The sequence below is a fragment of the Chamaea fasciata genome, unplaced genomic scaffold (genome assembly GCF_029207755.1).
Source record: "Chamaea fasciata isolate MVZ Bird 193981 ecotype frontalis unplaced genomic scaffold, bChaFas1.0.hap1 SCAF_1, whole genome shotgun sequence".
Taxonomy (NCBI): domain Eukaryota; kingdom Metazoa; phylum Chordata; class Aves; order Passeriformes; family Sylviidae; genus Chamaea; species Chamaea fasciata.
This window is the reverse complement of record NW_027094086.1, coordinates 39,704,212-39,727,749: the sequence shown is the minus strand read 5'-3', so window position 1 is coordinate 39,727,749 and position 23,538 is coordinate 39,704,212. Positions and strand designations below refer to the sequence as shown.

The 23,538-nt window shown below is 36.7% G+C and overlaps 1 protein-coding gene across 1 annotated transcript in view; it reads left to right on the top strand.

Moving 5' to 3' along the window:
* Positions 1 to 23,538, top strand: part of RP1 (RP1 axonemal microtubule associated) — a 162,622-nt gene that overhangs the window by 46,287 nt on the left and 92,797 nt on the right. The window contains 6 exon segments of the mRNA XM_066181257.1: positions 161 to 312; positions 2,561 to 2,715; positions 5,074 to 5,132; positions 5,436 to 5,477; positions 9,580 to 9,743; positions 19,414 to 19,636. Coding sequence (XP_066037354.1) covers positions 161 to 312; positions 2,561 to 2,715; positions 5,074 to 5,132; positions 5,436 to 5,477; positions 9,580 to 9,743; positions 19,414 to 19,636 — 795 coding nt within the window.

Below are 23,538 nucleotides of genomic sequence, written 5' to 3'. Positions count from 1 at the left end.
AAAAGCAAATAGTTTGACTGACTTCTGGAGGGTATCTTCCAGAAAACTTACTGCAGACTTACTGTCATTGTTCTCATTAAGCTATTAAAATAAATTTTAATTAAAATTAATTGTGATTACATACAACTTGCATTTTTCTTATTTTGGTTATTTTCGGAAGTTGTTTTATACCATGTTTATGTCCACACGGGTGACTTGGAGCAAGCTGAGACAAACTTTGCAGTTTATTTGTGTATCTATGGAAAAAGAGGAGACTCTGGTCTAAGACTTCTGCATAAAATTGGGGTACCTGTGACATTTCAGAGAGGAATGGTAAGTCTGAAAAACAATTTGCTTAGCATTATGAATATAATTAAGTAACTGTATACAGATCATACAGGTTCCTAATAATAATAATAAAACAAACTACATAAGTTTAGCTAAATAACTTTTAAGAACTAAGGAAAATATTCTCCTACTGACCCAGGAATTAATAGGATGAGTGAAAACATAGGCAGGAAAAGAGAAAGAAAATTATTTGAGGCCCTGCCCCTCAGATGGTGACAAGAGCTGCCTATGAATTTAAAACATATAGTTTCAAAGTATGAGTTACAACTGGCTCCATGATTTCAGATCCTAGTAGGATGGTTTGTTATGTATTTTTTAATGTATAATAGTAAAGTATTGTGATTAATACAGGAGAGACTTAAAGTAATTTTTCTTTAATTTATTACCTCCTAGCTTTCCCAAAAGTTAAATATACATAATCCTGGTTTTCTGTGATGTGGTTGAATTTCAGGAACTACTGAATTTAATGTTAACTCTGCCTCTAGCCTTCTTGTGACCTTCTATTGAGCCTGTTTCTTCCTTTGTGATCTATTGAGGATTAACACTTGTATGTATAACCAGTGGTATCAAGCTGTTAGGGGAACACTTAATTGCAAAATGAAAAGCAGTACCTAAAGTGCTAAAAATAGCCATAACCGACTGGGAAACTTTAAATGTATCTATACCATTTAAAAATATGTATTTAAAATTTTCTATTCAAATTAAAATGCAGAGTTTATGTGGAATTTTCTGGGGGACATTATTCTAACCAGATTGATAGTCAATTTAGCATATTATTTACACAGGGGCTAAGGGGAATGGTTCAAAGTGCACTTTGTTATGGAAATGGGTGAATAAGACAGTGGATTGTTTGGAGCAGCAGGGCAGGGACTGGGATATATCATTTTATGGCAGAGATAATGGAATGCTGACTCGGACCACTTGATTTCATCCTTGCCACAGATATTCTGCATTATATTGGGCAAATTGCTTAAAATAAAACTTTCCTGAGTGACCACGTTTTTCATGCTTATGCATTGCTGCCTAACCAGTTTAACTTTTCTGAACAACCACAGCTGTAACTGAGATCAAATAGAATTCTGCTCCGCACCCAGTAAGCTCTTTGAAATGCTAAATATTTCAGTAAATTAACCCCTCTGTTTCTCAGTTGAGCACCCACACCATTTTGCATCTTTGACAGCTTTTGGCAGTAAACTCTGTGCTTTAACTATGTAGATAAATTGAAATATTATGCAGATGGCCTTTCAAAAAAGAGATTAATCAGTTGCAGAAAACAGGGTGCTATGGGAGGAGTGCAAAGGTGAAGTCACTGGGGAAATCAGTTCTATTTCACTGAGCTCTTTGGGTGGTTGCAGTAAATAATGCATAGAGTCATAAAGATAATGAAGATAAAAAGAGATACTGAAAATCTGTCGTTCTCCTGAGCACACTTTGAGGCAGGAATCTTTCAGAGAGAATAGCTTGTGATCATATATTATCTATACACAAGGGATAAGTAATCTTGCACAAGCAGTCTCAATTCTGCCATTCGCTGAGGACCGAGAACTTTACAGATATGCATTTTCCAGTGTATTTCTTCCCTTCATTTTCGTTTTACTGAGAAGAATGATCTGGACCATTACATTTAGAGACAGAAAGCTGTAGGCTTTTTAGTGGGACAGAAAATTATCAACCTGAACCTGATCAGCTTCATGCTTCTATGAAAACAATCTTTTCCGACTATAAGCACAAGCTTAAATGAATAACAAGGGGAAAATGGCATGTCAGATTTCAGTTTCTTTCAGTAGAATAAAATGTAAGTAAAGGAGGTGAAACCAAAAAGAAAAAATGATGAGAAGGTCTGCTTTAAAGTGATATCAACAAAGGAAATAACAGCTTTAAGTCTTTCTAACCTAGAGAAGAGTTATGTAAATGGCAAGATATTGAAACAATACTTAAGAGTATTGTTTGCATATGCTGCAAATGTGTGCAGCATTTTGGATGATGGCTGTAAAAGCCCGATTTATTTGGGATTATTACTGCATCCTGATTTTGGCTGTGTTTTCTTACTTACTGTGACACTTCATCAAAAGACATTTAACTCTTCAGATCCAAACCCTTTGAATACAACTGTCAGTAAAACCAATTGAAATCTTTGAACGCTGTAGGAGTTGATCAGGCTTTTTACACCCTCCTGTTTTTGGACTGCCTTATTGGTAACTAATTTCAGAGTTCTGTCTCCTCTGCCTTCCAGGTGAGCCTTTTTGGGGTGGAAGCTGTATCTCTGGGGAAGCTGCAGAAGGTGCTGTTGCGCTGTGAGGCCAGTACCCAGTCTCAGCACTGGTACTGTGATAAAATCATTGTCAGAGAAGCCGAGAACAACTCAGAATACGTTTTCAATTGTGAAAGGTAGTTTTTACAACAATATTCTTAAATATTCACCAATATGTATCACTAAAAGTACTATGTCAATCGATGTACCAAATGTGAGTTTTTCAGGCAAAGACATTTTTTGATTATTTCACGGTTTCATAAAATCCACAAAATGTGTTGTTCCGGAACAGATTGCTTGAATTAATATTCTGGATGGGCTGTAGCAAAGTTTAAACACTTATATTGAGTCTGTGTTACTAGATTTTAGAGTACAGCCTTATCTTACATGATCAGGGCTGTAAGTGTGATTTACCTTTCAGGAAGGAAAGATAAAGCACCTGAAATGTTCTAAATTATGTGTATTTCTAAATGGGAAAGAGACCAGGTTTTCCATCCAGGATTAGCATTCACTCTATTTACAGCATGGCCAGAGAAACAAATATGATGTCTGTTTTGTAGGTGTTCCATTTAAGTTACTAAATGATAATCTTAAAAGTCAATTAATAAATACTTTGTTTTCCATTTTTAGAAAAATATGGTAATCCCACGTTAGATGTTTCCAGTTTACAGTCTCTCTCATGGATATATGCATGACTCAAGTGAAGAGAAACAATATGACTATGTGACAAGGCACTAGAATAAATATTATTTAATTATTTATATTTAATAAATCCACGTTGCCTAGTTATTTTGTTGGGATTTTAAGGAATATGTTACATAACCTTGAACAGCTTCTTGCAATTCTTGGTGTCACATCCTCAAAAACAGGAATAAAGATGTTTTCTCACCTAGATTAAGTCTCTAAATCTGAGATTTTTCTTCAACTGGTAAGATGGTTATAAATAGCAGTATAAGACTGAGGATTTCTCCAAGAAGATTTGGATGTGGACCATTTGTTGCTAGCAGTAATTGCTACCTTTCTAAAAAGATATAGGTGAAATTTTCTTCGTGTCATAGCTATCTTTAGTGGGCAACATGGCTTAGGAATGATAAATGGCAGGACACTTTGCTGCATTAATTCTGTGATAACTAACACCAGATGTTTATTATTCTGTGATAGAGAGTGTTAAAAAGAAACAAGTGTTTCTTTTTTAACTTCTAACTTCTGTAAAAGGAAACCCTTCCACTGAAAAGGGATTAAAATAAGTCAGTTGTGGGGATCCAGGTGTAGCTTCTGTGTTTGCCAAAATGTACACGTGTTCTGTTCGAGGAGGTAGAAGGTTTTTGCTCTTCAGAAATCTAATTCAGTAATCTTCAGCTTCACATTTATTTTATTTTTCAAAGCTATTTTCTGATGCAGGACTTGAAAAAAATTCTGTCTTTGTTCTCATTTAACCAAGGAAACAAAAGCATTTTATCTGTCTTAAAAACCTGATATTAGTTTCTGAATGTCTAACAGCTTTTACTCGATTTCAATTATACAGTCTTTACTAGTTACTGATACCTTTTAGCATCTGGGGTTTCAGAAGATACCTGTGCCATCAGTTTTTAGCAGAAGTGATAGAAATAAGTAGTTTAGTAACTAGGGAGTAGTTTCTAAACTAGGGAGTTTACTCCCTTCTTCTTAGGGAGTAACTCTTTTATGAATTGGCCAAGTAATGTTTTCAAGACAAAAAGTAGGAAACTTTGTAAGTTGCTCTGGACTTTTCTTGCCCAGCTTGTACTGGAATCCAAACAGGCTTCATAGGAGACTGAATGATTTAGGTCATTCCTAGAGAGTCCATGGAAGTGGACCAAGGAAATAAAAAAACTATAGCCCAGAATATTGCTGCATTTCTTTTCTGCTAAATAAAAGACCTGTCTTTTTACCAAGCATGAGGAAACAAAAGCTGTTGGTAATCCATGTTCTGAAAGAAAAGTTTTCAGAATTATACATAGCCTAGGGTAACATGACTAGGACACCTAAAGAATGTTTTCCTTGATTTGTCCTTTTGCAGACTCATTTACCTGTGCTCAATTTAGAGAGGGAACAAAAAAGAGAAGTGTTTGGTTCCATCTTTGTTTTTAACACTGAACTGCAGTTTTAAAAAATATTGCAAGGGATACATACAAATTATACTTACCTCTCAATCCATGGTACTGAAAAAAGTGTTCTGTGCTATATTCTTCTGTTTAGCTATAGAAACAAATACAATAGTGCCACATGAGTCTCTTAATCTGATACAAGTGTATTTTACACCTACATAGCTCTTACTTTTGCACAAAAGAAGTTTCTTTATTGAGTCAAATAATTTCTACTATAACATAAATCAAATACTAAAATCTTAGGAGCAGAGTCCCTTTGCTGTTAGGTGCATTCAGTTTAAAAATCAGATATGGACCATTCATGGTTATATGGTTATATGGTAATATAAATAAGAATTGATTCCTACAGCTTTCTTATTTTTTTCTCAGGTGGCTTCCATTTATGTCTCAAGGTATAATCCATTCAGAAATTGAGCTGTACCCTCAGGGTAAGATTTACTGTAACTTTATGGATAATAATTAGTAATCCTTTTCCTCTGAAGAAATCTGGGTGGATTTCACACTGTAAATAACAGAGTTAACAATTTTGCAGCTTGCTTTGCTATATTTCTGAGAGAGAAACAATTTATATAATTGCTATAGTGATAGTGAGAAAGTAACGAGGGAATGAATGAAAAAGAATTTTCCTGTATTGGCTAGAAAAACTGAATGTATTTTTGTTCTCTTTCAAACCTTTTCTATAATGTTAAAGGATAGATCCTTTATTAATGTATTTTTTCTTTTTTTGGCAGAGTTTGAAAAAAATCTGCAGCTGAAAATGCAAGAAGCAAACGGTAAATGCTGCTCTTGTGTTCTGGTTTTAATGAAGACTGTTTCTGTTTCAGAACTAATTGCTTTACACATTTGTTGCCATTTGTATTTATTTTAAAACATTAATTATAGCACACTATTTGAACATTTCAGTAAACTCTGAACTTCACATTTTAATTTAAAAAAAACAAATAACTTTTTTTATGTTTTCTTTTTATTCTGTCATTTTTCTTTTCATAATGTTTTCTTTCTGCTTCTTTGAAAAATTCCTATTCTTCTAGTATGTATTGGTGATCTATCTTAATTTCATTTTTTTCTAGTTAACATTTTAAAACATGATTCTCCTTCCTGGCCTATATATTGATTTATTCCCAACAATAGATTTTCATTTTCTCTTTTGCTTGTGATTTCATATTTGTTCAGGTTGAATTTTCTGTCCTGGCAACCAGAGCAGATTAAATTTAATTTCTTAATAACACATCAGAATCTCTCAGCTGTGAGAAGTTTTTCATGCTGTAGGTTGAACAATGATCTAGGATGCATTGTGAGAAAGTTTTAAAATGTTTATTCAAAATTTGTTGTATCATTCAAAATATCCGTGAAGAACCATGTCCTAAACCTTGTTCCTTTGGAAAGTGGTCAATGATAAAATTTTTGCCCAGTTATTTTAGAAAATACATAAAAATCCCACCCTGTTACTGGCTTTTGAGTCACAAGTATCTTTGTCCTCCTTGCTTCCTGTGCTTTTTTCAGCAGGCAGCAATTTGCTCTCAGTTCATCACTCTTTGTGCTTCATCTCTTCCCCACCCCTTGCTTTTGCACAGCCTGCCCAGAGAGAACCTCCTTCCCATGATTCAAATTGCTCTGCTCACTCCTTTCTGCACCTACAGCTGGGTCTCTGGGCTGGGTCATTTAAGCTGTGCAAAAGTCTCAATCAGAGTAAGGCAGCCAAAAGTTTACACAATAAAGGGCCTCTTGTTTGGGACACTTGGTAGAACATGGATCAGTGGGAAAGAGACTTGAAATTGTGTACCCTGTACCTAGAGGGAGTGCTCCAATTCCTGCTGGTTTAGTGGTTCATCTGAGTGGTTGTTCACTTACTGTTTTTTCCCATGTGCTTTTAAATATATGGCATTTTCTTTCTGTATCACTTAAAAAACCAAACCAAAACAAAACACAGAATCATTTTCCTAGGAAGTAGAACTTGCTAGTGTATTGTAATGTTTCTAATAGTATAGGAAATTTAAGAAAAACATCACAAACAAACAAATAAATTCCCCCCCCCCCAAACAACACGAAGCCCCCCATGTCTAGACAGTCATCTGTGGGAAAATACCACTTTCAGATGTCCCCAGGACACCATGTAATAGGTTGCACCTTTCCTCTATGTATGCTAAATGAAAGTTATATTATGACACCTTTATCTGTATCTTTTTATCAGCTTTATCTTTTCCTCTCACAGTGTGTTCCTCTTCATTAAAGAACTATTGGTACTCTACCTCATCAGAACAACCTAGCTTTTTATGCCAACAAGAATTACTTTTTTGTAATACTTACTGTTTCCTTTTTCTCTTTGGAAGCATGCAATACAATGCAATGAGGATTTCTGGCATCAGGGAGATTAGAAATTTAAAGACTCTTTTCCTATACCCATACTGTCTTTCAAACACAACTCCTTTCTATTTCCAGAAAACAGGAACAATCCTCAAAGTCAATATAGAGGAGCTCAAAGCAAAACTCTTCTTAATGATGTTTATGAGAAAGTTTGATTCCCTGCTTTACCTTCAGAGGGGTAGTTGTGTACAAAATAATTTATAGATATTAAGCTTATACTTGGGAGTTACTAGCTGAAGTAGTTAGAAAATACAGCCTCAACAGTAGCAACTGCATCATTTCAGAACTCCATTGCTAACAAAAGACAGACTTTGAGAGGGTAGTACAATAGAAAAGGCCATCAAAACCACTTGAGGGACAATTAATCAATGAACATGTCAAAAAGAAAATAAGTTTTACTTGCTTTAAAATTATTGTTTCTGAATGATGTTTGGAATTTTAGGAGGAGTAGTGGGTCATATTTTACTCCTTGTCTTCACCATTCTTTATAAGCCCTTGTAAATGGAGTTGTCCTTATTTTCCAGTCAAAGGGTTCAAAGGAATTTTGTCTTTAGGAAATTAGCATTATATATTGTTTGAAAATGGAAAAGGCTGAATTTTTTGTAAATAAGCTCTTTTTCCACGGGACAGGGAGCCCTTGCCTTATGCTCTTTGTTTCCACCATCAGTGTATAGAGGCTTTTCACTCTTCTAGTTGATATTAATCTTTTTGTTTCCTGGTGCTACAGTTCTTTTATCAAGAAATCAAGTCTATAGAGAAAGCTGTGAAGATGCAGATTTTCAAAGGGGCAAAAGAGTTTCTTACAAGCTGGAGTCTGACAATTCTTAATGAAAATTGGATAGTTCACTTACTTTGTGGAATTGTAGAATAGTTTAGGTTGGAAGAAATCTTTAAAGACATCTAGTACAGCCCCTGACAAGGGTAGGGACATCTTCCACTAGACCAGGTTTCTCAAAGACCCATCCAACCTGACTTCAAACACTTCCAGAGACGGGACATCCACAACTTCTTTGGGCAACCTGTTCCAGTGTCTTACAATCCTTACAGTGAAAAGAAATACATTTTTCATGACATATCTAAATCTAACCTCTTTCACTTCAAAACCATTCCCTCTTGACATATCACTACATGTCCTTGTAAAAAGTCTTTGCTTTCCTTCTAAACCTCTTAATTTATTGAAAGGCTGTCAATAAAGTGTACCTGCCTGGAACCTTCTCTTCTCCAAGCTGAACAACCTTTTGACACAGGAGAGGAGCTCCAGCCCCTAATAATTTTCTTGGCCCTTCTCTGTGCCTCTTTCAAAAGGCCCACATCCTTCTTTTGTTGGGGAGCCCAGAGCTGGATGCAGTACTCCAGGCGGGGTCTCTCATCAGAGCAGAGCATGGGGGGACAATTCCTTCCCTCAGTCTGTGGGCCAGGTTTGATTGGACAGAACAAATGAGCTGTTGCGGCTTTCTGAACTCCCAGCTGTGTATTTATGTGCTTTTAAAATTCTATCACCTTCCCAAACCAGACATCAGCCAGACCTCTAGAGACTTGGAAAACAGGAAATCAAGCTTTCTGCTCCAGTTCAATTTTTGTGGGGCAAATTACTGAGTGATAATGAGGCTGGCCCAAGATAAATACTTCTGTCAGACAAGAGATTTAAATCATGCAGGCATTACCAGACAGCTTTCTACTAAGAAAACTGCAGTGTATGCTATGGCATTTATTTAGAAGATGACTGTGGGCTGGTATTTCATTTGTTGTTTTCCTTGAACAGGATGAATTTAAGTCGCTGTGTGGATTTTCACACAGACAAAAGCTGCAATCAGTGAGGGGTGGAGAAGCGTGCAATCCCATCTTTTCAGATGTAGAAATGCACTTTACAATTATGAATTGTTGTTTTTTTAAAATAAGATTCATATTAAGCTGCTTTTGAATATTTAAATAACTTGTGTACATTGTATGGGACCACAGATGACATTTTAGTATCAGGGAGCTTTATATAAAATGATTTTCTAATGAGTCCTAATCTGTTCAGAATTTTCTACAAAACTTATCTTTTTTCATACTGATTTCAATATCATGCCTCCATCCAGGCAAATGGAACTCTGTTGATGTCTCACATCAGCCTAAAATGAGAGGAAATTGTACTTAATCAGGATGGTTTGACATTTTTCCTGTTGCATTTCTTGGTTATACTGTTGTCATAATCCAAATTCCTGATGGTGGTCTGCTTTTGTGTTGACCCTCAGGGTTATCACTAGAAATCTCACTTAGCTCTGTGTTCATATTTCTGGCTTTAGTGCAGTGTAAACCTCCTCGATCCTTGATCCTTAACTTGCTTAGGATGAGTTTGAATGGTGCAGTATTTGGCCAATCTTCTGTTGCCTCTCCTGACATCTCCTTTTAGGTACATTATAGTCACAGTCCTTGGGCCAAACTGTGCTTTCATTTATATCTTTCAAGTACATTGTGTCATATAATTAAATTTTAAAAAAATATTTTAATTATTTTTTTACTTTACAGAAGGAGACTGGAAGATAACTGTTGTCACTGGGGATTTTGAAACAGCTGGCACAACAGCAACAGTATTCCTTTATGCTTATGGAGAAAACAAAGCTTCTGGTCCTATTATTTTGGGATCTGGGAAAGAGCAGCTGTTTAATCCCAACAGTGAAGATACATTTAAGGTGTAGTATGGCTGTTGTATAAACACTGGAGAATTCAGAACATATGCAAAGTAGCTTTTCTCAAAACTAGATAATAGAGGTAATAAAAAGACTCCAAGAAACATGTAAGGATGATTAAGTATTTCTGAGGGAGTGGCTGGTTTTTACCACTGTGAGTTTTGAATCAGGAAATGTGTTCACAGCTGCATGGGGCAGTTCTCAGAATCTGCTTCATACTTGCATCTTCTTGATCTGCTAGTTTACACTAGAGGTTCATTTGAAGAAGTAAAAAGAAGCTTCTTGGCATTTATGTATTAAGATAGTCTTGGTTATGGTTTGTGTTGTATATCCATCTTTGGAAGTGTCCACTGTAAATTCTTCCATGAACTTCCTCAAACTTCCACTGAAGCACACTCTTGTGTGAACTTTTTCTTTGAGAAAGTAAGAAGGAAAGGGAAGGGTAGGTAGAAACTAGAGGTAAAATCACATAGATTAAGTTAACTCACGTGTTAAACTAGTGTTGTCCTGTTTCTTCAAGCAAATGTAGACATTTCTCTCTGCTGACAAAAACGTCTCTGAGATGTGCTTCAGAAACATGACATTTCTCAAGACTTCTACGTAATTCCTGCCATTTTCTCTCGTTCATGCAGTTTCTTGGTCAGGACTGTACCTGTTGCAATTGTTAAATATGTGATATGTCACTTGATTTAAATAATTTATGCATAATAAACAGATGATAGGGAATCAGTGACAGATGGGACAGAAAGCATCTTTTGATACCAAAACCAGCCAGACTCAGGGTGCTGGGAGGGATCAGCATAATATAATGGAAACAAATAAAACACAGTCATACCTCACAAAACCAATCAAAATACAATAGAGTTTAAAAATCCCTGTAGTCACACATACAACCATTAGAAATCACAGAAAAATGGTCCATCAAAAAAAAAAAAGAGACAAAACTGTACTAGATTGTCTTACAGTATAGAGAATCAAGAATAGTAGTCTGATAGAAAGCACAGTTACCTGTGTAGTAACTTGCATACCTAAAATTATACAATGAATATTCAGTAAAGTTATAAATAATGAAAAACAGAAAGTTAATAAAACTTGAGTAAATCAGCTGGTGCTCCTTTTACAGCCTCCTGAGATTTCATTCCGGAACTTAATTTTAGTGTTGCTTCTATTGTTTTATAAAGCAAGCATAACTTCATTAACCTTGGCTATCTCTGATTAAGGTTAGCGTAAATGAAATTAAAAACTGGCCAAAGTCCATTATGATGCAGGTATAAGGCTATTACCTTTGGAGATTTCCATATGATGGTGGTACATGAAATTCACTGAAGGTAATTTACAATTGTGTTATGGGGAAAGTTCTTGTTTCTGACTGGAGTCCTGGGTTCTAGGTTTCCACAAGACAGTCATACGTACTCTGCACAACGTTTGTTGCTTAGCAATTTTTCCTGCCAGATGGGTATGTCAAGGATAAACAATATGGGAACAGAGAAAACCAGAATTCAAATCTGATGGATTGCCTTTTCTGCTCTGAATTGTTCCTGTGTGTTTAAAGAAGCTACTTCTGGGCTGTGGTTTTCTGCTTCTGTTACTATTGAGGCATAATTTTTAAGGCATAATTTTTCTGTTGAGAGTCATTCTTTTTCCAGTAGAGGAATATCAATCTACCATAAGTTACAGCTTTCATCACAACTCTGATCTGTTTCCTTCATCTTCCTCTGGTGTCATCACAGTCCCTGAGTATTTCTCAGTGTTTCAAAAATACTGATTTTGGCATAATGCTGAGTTGCTCAAGACACTGGAGCTTTAATTATATTGTAAATTATATTCTCTGGAGCCCTGTATTCTGCATCATCATTCTTTGAAACATGCCGAATTATCTCTTATGACTGTACAGACTGTTTGATAAAGAAATTCTTTTTTAAAATATTCTTTTAATGTTTGGTCATGCCAAATATTCCCTTCTGTGTCAAAGAGAACTAAGCATAAGACTGTAAGCCTATTATCTTCTGTAAAAGCCAGCTGCAATGTCTCAATTTTTATTACTTCCATACATAATAATTCCATACCTTTGGGTACAAGTTCAGCTGTTCTAGTAATAATGAAGTCAGGAAAAACACTGACTGGTTCAGTAGATCTGCTTTCAAAATACTGCTTGCCTTAGTGATAGTGGCAGGACCCAGCATTTCCCTAACAAGACTTTTTCCATGATTGCTTTGTGAATTTTCTTCATTGTCAGGTCTTCAATCTCTTTAGGGTGGTGTTGGTCTTAAGAATCTCAACACATTGTCAATGTTTTTAAAAGTAATACTATTTTAAACCACTAGAAGGGCTGAACTTTTTCCCAAGAAGTCTTCAGAATCTTCAGTTTAACCTTAGGTTATATTTTATGGTTGGTGGCTGTCTTTGTAAGGAAGGTAGCTGTTCCATGTTTGCAAGTACAAAACATGAAGTATGCATGATATTTTAGGAGCATTGGAAATTGAAATCCATCCCTGGTGTGAATTTTGCTGCATGAGCTCATTTTTCTAAATTTTGAAGCTGGTCCCACATCCATTTACATTTTAGAGTTTCTTCATCTGCATAAACAATCCTTTAAACCAATCCTATGGTCTAGGGCAAATACCAGAAAGTAATATAGGGAGATGAAAAGCAGGGCTCCTATACTTGAACAGATACTTAATACCATAACACTTAATAAATAGTGCTCCTATGATAAGACTGTTAATGTGTCAAATGCAGCCATTTTCCTTCCACTTCCACTTTACTTTGTTTGTTAAGAGTTGCGTTCATCAGGTGCACCTTCATGCTGTACTGCATCTCTGGAATGTGTTACACTTAGAACTTGATCTGTTGTTTTTCATTTTGGTTTCCTCCTGTTTAACTAAAATTATCAGTCATTTTAAATAACCTATACACGAATAATTAAAACTCCTCTCTTTAGAATCAGCTCTACAGAGTCTCAGAATTTGTTGTTTCACTGTGAGTCTTTCGCTCTTGTACTCTGGATCCATAGTCATTCTTTCATCAGTCAAAACCGAGATCTCCAAAGTAAAGTGAGAAGCATTGAGAAGAAAACTAAATGCTGTAAAAATAGGTTGAAACAAATCCATTTTCATGCTTTTGCTCGTGATGTTCAAATAAAAGAGGCTGAAATGAGCTCAGTTAGAATCCTTCCAGACTGGGGAGATTGCAAAAGTGAACACAAGCAGTAATGTAGCTATCCACATTCTTAGCCACAGGACAGACAATGCTTAAAAAGCTGGACATTCCTTGTGTCCTGCTATTTTCCAGCCGTCCCCATTTTCCATAATGATCATTTAAGTCCAGAAACAGTTGAATAAAACTTAGAGAAGCCCAGGCTTTGGTCAGATCTGCTTAAGACAGCATAAAACAGTCATACTCATGACTGTTACTCCACTTGAAACTGTCACTGACTGTGAAATGCAGATGATAACAACATGAATCTCATCCCTTACTGAGATAAAAGGGTGAAGTATGGCAAATGATCTTCATCAGCTTCATTGTGCATTAAACTGAATTTAGTTTATTCCAAGAAACAACACAGGACTGTAAAGAGCTCCCAAAAACTCTTGGAGAAAAACACAGGTCATTTCATCTTCAAGAAATGGGAGTGGGGAATGTGGTGTTACTTGTTCAGTAGGTACTGCAGTATCAAGTGTGTGAGTGTATATATATATGTATATGTATATGCATATGTATATGTATATGTATATGTATATGTATATATATATGTATATGTATATGTATATATGTATATGTATATGTATATGTATTTGTACTTGCTGTTGGCATAATTTGATTAACCCCACAGTAAAAGAAAAGTTCTTCCAGAGCTTGAGTGCACTGGAAAAGAAAGTATTTTAACAGTCACTGTGCAATGAACAGTATTTGTTTCCCCAATCTATTTTGTGACCAAAGCAACTGTGAAGTAGGAAAAAATAATGCTGATCTTTATGTGGCCTTTAATCCTATTCAATGCATGTCTATATCCATCCTTTTTCATGACACTGTTATATTTCTTTGTGAGCACCTGTGACATACCCTAATTCTCGAGTTAGTGTGTAACTGTACCAAGATTTTTGGGCATAATTAACCAACTGGTTGAATTCAGACATCTGGAAAAGCAAGTAGCATGGGTGGACCATGGCTACTGTACTGGTTTAATAGTTATTGTATTTTTGGCAACAGTTATTAGCTGCATGTTCACAATTAAAAAATATCTTCTACTTCCAAAGATTTCTCTATTAGATGCCAATGCTGTGGAAGTTAAACTAATGCAGTCAATGATTTTTCTTTCTTTTGGGAATCCAACTGCTGTACATGACTTCTCTGAAATTCTGTTAATGAAGTGGCCTTACATGAAATAATTAACTGTCTGTCAAGCATATTCTCTGGTGGGTGTGTTAGACATTAGGATTTTGGTGCAGCTGCCTCTGAAGTGTTGATTTATCCAAATGATTTTCATTCTAGCCTGTGTTTATTTCAGAGATTGCAGGATGTTTTCTACACAACAGGAAAGCAGTGATATTATTTCCCTTATTCTAGTATATAAAAGAGAAATGGAGTCATTACATGTATCCTCTCAATCCTTTTGTTGAAGCATCTTTCCACTGAACCTTTTCTTGTTCAGACAAAGAACTTCACTTTTCACTTAGTTAAGCATCTTAAGTACATGAAGATAGGTCATACCAACTCCACTCAAAATATTACAGGTATTCTAGGGACCAAAAAGTGTATTTGCATAGCTCATTTAGAAATGGAATTAAAATTTTGTCCTTGCATCCTCTTTAGGAAGAACTTACTGATAAACCTGGATTTCAATTTATGATTAGAGACAAATTGTAAAATATGAGCTTTGTTAAGTTTCAAATTCAAAAAGTAAGGCCAAGTTGTCCAACACATGATTTAATGAAAAAGTTCCCATTGCCTATGGTAAGATTATTTAGTCCTATAAACAGTAGCAATGAGCAAAACGTATTGTATTGTATTGTATTGTATTGTATTGTATTGTATTGTATTGTTTAGCAGGTCAGTCTAGTTTAACTGCAAACATTTAGAATATGACTAAAGTAAAGATGCTGTGTGTGAAAACATAGCCCTTTTGAAAGTTGTGGACAGTTTTTGCAATAATTTGTACTGGTACTTGTACCATGAAATATGTGTTGATATTATTGCCTGTAACAGTGAAGAAAAATGCTACGAAGGCAATAGAATTATCACTATCATTGTAGTCACAACGGTATTTTTAAGCTTATTAAGTGCTGGCAGTCTGTCACATGCACAAGGTCTGTATGAAGTCCATCCCCTTTAGAACTTATTACAGGACTTAACACAAATTGCTTAATACATTAGAAGGAGTTTCACAGTCAACCAACAAGTTAACTGTGGATGATGATGCAGGTGTTTTGCAAAATCTTTTTCTGGGAAGAGGTTGGCATTTGTAGAAGACTTCTCTAACAGGCCATCTCTAAGAAGATCACCACACCTGATGCTTGTGGTATCTAGATCTCTTTATCTCAGTCTTTGTTTTCATGCCCTTGTTTGTTACCTTTGCAGTTTAGATTTTATTTATGTTCTACATGTGGCTGATGTAAGCCACATCATAATGGAATTTGAATTTCTCTCCATGTCCAAACTCTACTACATCATTACAATTCATAACTCTCGATATCTCAATTGATTTTAGAAATGTAGAAACTAACCCAAAATGAGTAGAACATTTTAGAAAAATTCAGAATTTCAGAGTGGTGTCTTTTTCTGAGGATCTAAAATTTTATGGAGAGAGTTTTGCAATGTCCCTGTAAGAGACATGTAAATGCTGTCCTTGTCGTATAGTTGAGAAAGTGAAACAAAAAGGGCTTGTGAATTCTGTAGTTTCTTAGGAAGCCTAAAGCAGATCCAGGAATAGAATCTAGCTGCCTAATTTTCAGCGAGATGCTTTAGTCCTTTCCTCATCCTTTCCTCTTTGGGCATTTATTGCAGGTCTATCAGAATGGCTGTTTCCATATAAAAAGGAATGCTACATTTACAGCTTTAGTGCTGGAGCATCATAGAACAGCTAGACTGCAGTTTTTTGTAAGCACATTGTTTACAAGAGTGGCAAAGTCAACTTTGTTCTACTTTTTACAGAACTTTCTGGCTGTGAAAGTAGATTTCTAAATGCCAGGTTGTGTTCAAGTCATGCCGAAGTTCAAGGCAATTTATTCAACACAGGAAAGGAAGAAGCAACCTCAAGACACTGTTTATGTTGTCAAAAGAATATCGTTAGCTCTACTGTGTTATGAGAATATTTTCCTCTGCATTTCACTGCAAGAACAAAATTTGACATACATTTGACGGGATTCCAATTGACAAAAAATAACGTGTTAGCAAGTCAATACCATTGAGAGACCAATGCGATATGTGATCTGAAATCAAGATGAATTGTTCCAAGCACCAAATATGCAACTGGTACTGAAAATAAATTTCTAATTATATTATACATCTTTCAGAACATCATATGCAATTGATTTCCCCTCTACCATTGCCCAATTTCCAACTAAGAATAAAAGTGACTTTTCCCCCCCAAGGCCAGTAATAAACAATTATTCAGAAAAAGAATATTATGGAAAAAAAATAAGTAAATTACTAAGTGTGTTGTCAAATGGGCAGTGTTCTGTGTTTTGAGTTATTTTTGAGATTTTTCAGACTCAGACATACACCATTACCTGTAAGTCCAGCATAGTTTATCCTACCAAAAACCTCTTAATTTGTAAGTCAAGTAGACAAGGATGCTTTATGCTGTTTCTCCCTTTAGCTGAAAGAAAGCAAATATATTTGACTTGAAAGTTTAGCCAAATTCCCCTTTAGCACGTGGTCATAACTTTCTTAATTCGGTTATATCATAACTGCTTTTAGAGTGTGAATGTTAGGGAATGATAGAAAGTATAGAGGGTTAGGACACAAGGACATACATGTTTAGAGATGCAAAACAGGACTTCATTAGACGTAATTGCACTAGTTGCAACTAGATGCATCTCCTGGAGAAACCTAATGGTCTGGACAGATCTTTCTGCTCTCTACTGATTTTTCTTGAAGCTTCATTTGATTAGGTTTGATGGATTGCTCTCTTGCTTATCCAGCAAAAGGAAGTCTTTGCATGCTGATATGGTATTGAATGGGCTTCATAATTTCCATCTCCTTTTTCAAATGCTTCTTCTTTTTCTTCTTTTTTTCTCCTTTTCTTTTTCTCCCCCCCTCCAAACCCTGTTTTTTGGTCAGCTCTCCTACATGTGCTTATTTTTGTGATGTTTACTCCAGTTGTACCCGTGCTTTGCCAAAGATCATCTACTGTGTGTCTGGCAAGTCAAGGGAGGTGATTCTGTCCCTCCTATTCTGCTCTTGTGGGGCCCCACCTGGAGTGCTGCATCCAGCTCTAGGACCTCCAGCACAAGAAGAAAATGGATCTGCTGGAGAACAGCAGGAGGAGAAGGACCAGAAGGACACGTTCTTGTCTTTGCATGGGAATTCACCTGGAAACAGATATTCCATCTTAGATCTGAAAGACACAAAAAATTTCACTTTATCATAATATAATAAAATCAATATAATTTTAAAAGTTTGAGCTTCGCTGGTGAGCCAACTCATATGATATAACTCACATATATATATATATATATACATACATATATACATATATATGCACACACACTATAGATATGCAGAATTTGCTTTATCAATGTTTCAGTTTGCTTCATAGCCAAATGACTGATTGGATGCTTCAGAAATTGGAAGGGGCTCTTTTATAGAGTTTCCTGGTCCTGCCCAAGAATCATGGTAACTATTATTGTATACAATAATCTGTGATGGCTGTGATGCTTCTCTTTCAACAGGGATTAAGTCAGAATTTAATTATGACCATGAGGGCACAATGTAGCAGTGTTTTATTTATGAAATTGCCCCTTAAGACTTCCGCACCACAAAGAGCAGCCAGTGTCTACATCTCAGGAGAGCACCACCTTTGTTGTTCACAAATACCATACTCTACTCAGTTTAAAATAAAAGTTGAGAATTCTAATATATTTTTAAGTTTATTCTCAAGGAAACATTAGCAGTCCCTTGCCCATTGCAGAGGTCTCTGTTTTGCAGCTGGGTGACATTTTTTAGGGCAACTTAGCCTATATTCTGGATACATGTGTGGCTGGTTTCAGAGTGCTTTCACAGAATCACAGAATCACTGCGTTGGAAGAGACCTTCAAGATCATTAAATTCAACCCACCCCTAACCTCTCAACTAAACCACGGCACTGAGTGCCACATCCAACCTTTTTTAAACACATCCATGGATGGCGTCTCCACCACCTCCCCAGGCAGGCCATTCCAGTACTTTATCACTCTTTCCGTAAAAAAAAAAAAAATTCCCAATATCCAGCCTATATTTCCCATAGCACAGCTTAAGACTGTGTCCTCTTGTCCTGTCAGTTGCTGCCTGGAGAAAGAGACCAACCCCCACGTGACTACAGCCACCTTTCAGGAAATTGTAAAGAGTGATAAGGTCACCCCTGAGCCTCCTTTTCTCCAGGCTTAGCAACCCCAGCTCCCTCAGTCGTTCCTTTTTATCTGTTGCTGTAATTCTGCTGTGAGTATTAGCAGCATGTCTTTGAGGTACATGGTTTTGTTGCATTAATGTTATAATTGTATCTTCAGTTGGGATATCTTGCTTTAACATACTGTTTTAATATAGCAAAACCTACTACAATGGTCATAAGTGTGACTCTGTTCAGACTTTTTACTACTGCATATGTGTCATGCTGTCCCCCTATAAAACTGGGTTATGCTAGGCTTGCCTCAGGGATGTTTGTTTCCTTTTTTTTTGATGTGAAATAGTACAAAATTGCTATAATAGTAAAGAAAACTACTATTTTTTGTTCTTTTTTTACTTGGTGATTTTTTTCCCAATTACCATGACCTTTCAAACACAACACTGATAAAAAAAAGTTTTTAAAAAAAGGTTGAAATTGGTTAACCCTGCTTTTGTGCTTAGATTCCTGCCATCAGAATTGCCCAAAATACTTCTGCAACCCAAAACATAGTGGCTATTATTTCAAGGCTGCAATATTCAATGGGACATAGTCATGTTTTATTGTTTAAATTTGCTGCAGTGTGGCATCAACACTTACAGAAACAGTTAACCCTGACACCAGTACACATAAAAACAGGAGTCAGTGAGAAAAGTAGCAGACTGATAAGTGGCAGGAATAGTTAACAGGGCTCTGCTGATGGCAACTGCATGGACTTGTATGATTTCGTGCAGCGATGACTGAACTTATTTCTGCTTGTTAAAGTATTTGTCTAGTAGTAGCGATTTACATTACAACACTAGAAAATGGATTCCTTGAAGAGGTCTAGAAACAGACTGGGTTGTCTGAGCCATTTACTCACTTTAAATAATGCGGTACTAAAGTCAGTAAAATTACACTTGCAGACTACTCCATATGTTTTTACTCTTTGTCTCTGGGATACATTGTATATCATGGCTTAGCTTTCTAACAAAACTCAATTACTTTTGGCTATGTTAGCTACACATTTATTTTGTATGTCCAGTGTAAGAAGGATGGCTACCCAACAGTGTAATTTGTTATTAAAATCAGGATTATTTTTTAAATTTTTTACAGGTTAATCTCAGAGATCTTGGGCAGCTATATAAAATCCGCATAGGCCACGACAACTCTGGAAATGATCCCAGCTGGTACCTGAAGGAAATCAGACTTGAAAGAGTTGTCCCTCTTTCTGATGAGATTTGCCTCCCCATAGAGACCTGGCTTTCCGAAGACAAGAATGAAGGTGATACGTGGAGAGAAGTGGCAATAAGAAACCCTGCAGACGGGCTTTTGCCATGTACGTGCTCAGTATTTTAGATCATGTGTTCACAAACCATATCCTGTGAGTATATGACAGTTTTTCATGTTTACTCCAGGGCAGCCTGCCCAAAAGCCAGTGTAACCATGAAGCAATCCTTTCCAGATACTTTCTAGCTCAAGGAGAGGGCAGCCATCCTTTAACCCCTCTCCTTTCCTTCCCAAAATCAGAATAATAGCTGTTGGCCATGGCATCTTACCCTATAAAATATTTTATTTCTCAGAGTGGCCATACATCACTGGTAAATACTTCTCTTTAGAGAAAGACACCAGGCAGGAAATCAAGGTATGTAATGTCATGTGATATCTAGTTCCTTTTGGCAAGTTTGAGATCATCCTTTCTTGTCCTGCATAAAACATACTTTACAAGAAATCCATGATCTGAATCATCACACACGTGTTTTTCAAATCAGGCTTGAGTCACAGCCATTCACATAGAAATTGTTAGCTGCAGGGTGACACTTTGGAACTTCAAAGTTCATGACAGCTTTGATGCACTTTGTTCTCTTCAAGTGAAGTGGGAAATAGCCCATCACATAAGCTTATTATTTAAAAAGTCCTGGGCCTTTATAGAGGAATAGGGATTCAGTCTAACTATTATGTGTGATTTTTTTATTAGATTCTCTTTAGATTAATAGAATAACAACAGTGCAGCTGATGGCCAATAACGTCTGACAGTGATAGGTCTTACATAGATAGGTGCAGCCATTTAGCAAATTGGATTCAAACTGATGCAGTGAATTTTGCACGGTGTCTGGGATTCAACATAAATAAAGATCATCATGCTTTTAGTAATAATCAAATAATTTCAAAAGAAAATATCACAGAAGTGAAAACCCTTAAGCCAAAAGAATATAATTCTCTAAAAAGAATATTAAGACTATGTGAATGTTTTATTGCAGAGGCCAGAAGATGCTGAGAAACATGTATGAGCCAGCTCACATTTCTGCTTTGCTCTTTTTTTCTTTCTTTTTTTGGTGGTGTGGGGTTTTTTTGGGTTGTTTTTTTTTTAAATACTTATTAACTTCAATAAGAGATTTCAAAAATGGCACTGATCAGGATGAACCAAGTTTTATGATCATTGACATGTACCACAGTACCACATGTCACTCACAGTGACATATATGTCATTTACTGGTGCAACAGAAAAACAGTGCAGAAGCCAATTAAGTTGTACAAACAATCAATTCAGCATCAATAATTCAAATCTGCATTATGCAGTCTGAAAAACCCATTCATAGAAAAGTACTAATATTCTGTTCAGTGCACTCTATTTATATATTTGTATACAAAAAATCAAGTCAGTTCTATCAAATGCTGGAAATATCTTTTAAATGGCACATTTATTTAGTCTTTAATCATTGTATTACTGCATATTTCCTTGTATTTTCAGGAACATTATCTTTAATAAAATATATGTCTCAAGTATGTAAGAAAAGATATATTTCCAAAAGAACTTGGAAATATCTCAGAAATTTCAGTTTTACTAATTAGTTATTGATTTTAGGAACATTTAAATTGAACATCAATACAAACTCAGCAAGGACTCCAAAGGATTTCCTATTTATTTTCTCAGGAACAAGCAAATGAAACACTATCCATTTTCATTTCCCATTTAAAAGTTAATTGCTTACAAGTACTGAGCAAACCACATCAAGTTGCTTTCTCCAGAAGAAGAAACTACATGCTGGTATTTCCTTAATAAGGACTTGATATGAATTAGGAGTCTGTATTCTGTACTTTCAATTTAATCTGTTATCTTCTTGTGGTACTAGATTTGCTTAAGTATAAAATTCATGTGCTGGAAACTTTAGACAAAGCAAACAAATGTAAATGAAGCACAGACAGCACTGGTCTTATAATTGCTGTTCTTAAACATTTACCTCATTGCTCAGCTTCCCTTGTAGAAGAAAGGGTAATTTTTCCTTATTCTTTTTCCCCCTTTCCTCAGCTGAAATTTTCTATGCAACAGTATGGACCCAAAGCCTTGGAACTGTTTTTTGACTCCTTGGCTTCTTGGCCTTCTTTTTTTCTGGCATCTTTTCATAAGATCTGAATTTATTACCTGAATCTGTTACCTTTTCTTTACGTTCCTCTCTGAACTTGCTTCTTTTCCATTCAAATTTCTCACCTTGGTAACCCCTCTTAGTTTTTCTTACTGTCACTCAGCCATTTCAAAAACTTGACACTAATCAGGTCTCCCACTCCAAGTATTGATTTGAGTTCTTTCTCAGTCTCTCCATCACTCCCATCTCAGCTTCCTTTCCTTACTCAGGTTGCTCCAATTCATGTCAGTCTTTGTCTTCCCTTTTCTTATTTTTTCCATATTGCCAAGGCTTCTGGGTCCTTGGTTCCTTTTTCTCTTCCTATTACATCTTATCTTTTGCTTTTCTAGCCCTGGAGATCTGAAAACTTCACCTGATCTGTCTTTGAAGTTGTCCCTGAATTCAGCATGCTGTTGTACCAGGTGATCCCTGCAGGTTTCCTCCAACCTGTTTGTTTTTTGGATTTTTTTGTTTTGTTTTGGGTTTTTTTTCTGTGATTCTTCTATGCAGTCTGTTCCTCTTTTTTTTTTTTTTTTTTTTCCTTCTAGGAGTTCCAGATACATATAGTTTGACAAACTTTACAATTACTGGATCTTTTACTTGTTGATCTTTTGATATGGTTTCACCCCCTTGTTACACTGTGATGCACAAAAGAAAAGTTATTCAACTATTTTCTAAGTGATAGGTATTGGAAATTAGTAATCATGAGCTGGGTAAATCTTAAAATAAATCACTCAATGGAAATAAGATAGAAGACTTTGAATGCTTTTGACTTGGCTTTATAACACAGCAGTGTTAGGGGAATCAGACCAGATGTGGCAGCCCAGTGTGGCTCGGTGAGGCTGCCACGGCTGCATGGCCCCAGGTCCAACCAGCAGCAAGGCTCAGCAGGCTCCCAGTCAGCACCCACAGAGGGCACAGGGATGTACCACACATCAAGGCCAGCTGCACAGATCATCCAGACACATACAGCAGTTGCACAAACACAGCACCAACGACTTCCCCACTCTGGCTGAGCAGGACAGATGTCCAACAGTGGGAGTGTATATGAGTACAGATGTGTACAAGGTAGATCCAACAGCTGGGCTCACACACTGTCTAAACCCAGTCTCTCCAGTTGTTGGCAACTGGACAGATGAGCACCTGAGGCTGCAGCTCTGGTCCAGCTTCTGGTACAGGCCATTTCCCTCATGCCCACCCTAGCAGGTCTCACGCCTAAAGATACCCATACTTCAGGGTGTCTCTGGCAGCTGAGTGGGACTCCCATGGTCCCTCCAACACTCGGCAGCTCATGTGATCTTGCAGTCAGACACATGGGCCTCTGACCCCTGGTCCCAGTCCACTCACTGGAGTTTTATTCCCATCAGTGTCTCCAGTTGCTGCCATGCAGGACTCCGAGTCCAAATGTTGATGTTAGACTTCCTACCCGCACATGCGCACAGACAGAGAACAGATGTGATCTATCTTCTAACACTTACTCCCCAGGTCACCTAGATCCATCTCTTTCCCTGCCTTTAGTTCCTCTCCTAAACGTCTTATAAGTCCTCTGCAATCACAAAATATTCTTCTCCTCTGCCCTGTGTTGCATCTGACACCCCTGGTCATCAAACCTCCTAAGTATTTTAGATATTCCAAATTGTCTCATCGTGGTGGGTTTCATGCCCTGACTGAGACTGCTGAGACAGCCCTGTAGGGGCTGGAAGAGGGTTCCCACCTGCCCTTGTGCACCTGTGACGGTGGAGATGGACAGATGGTTTCTGTGATAGGCCTGGGAGAAGCCAGAGCAGGGTGTTACCTGGACTGCCCCTTGCCTGTATTCCTTTGGATATGTGCAGAC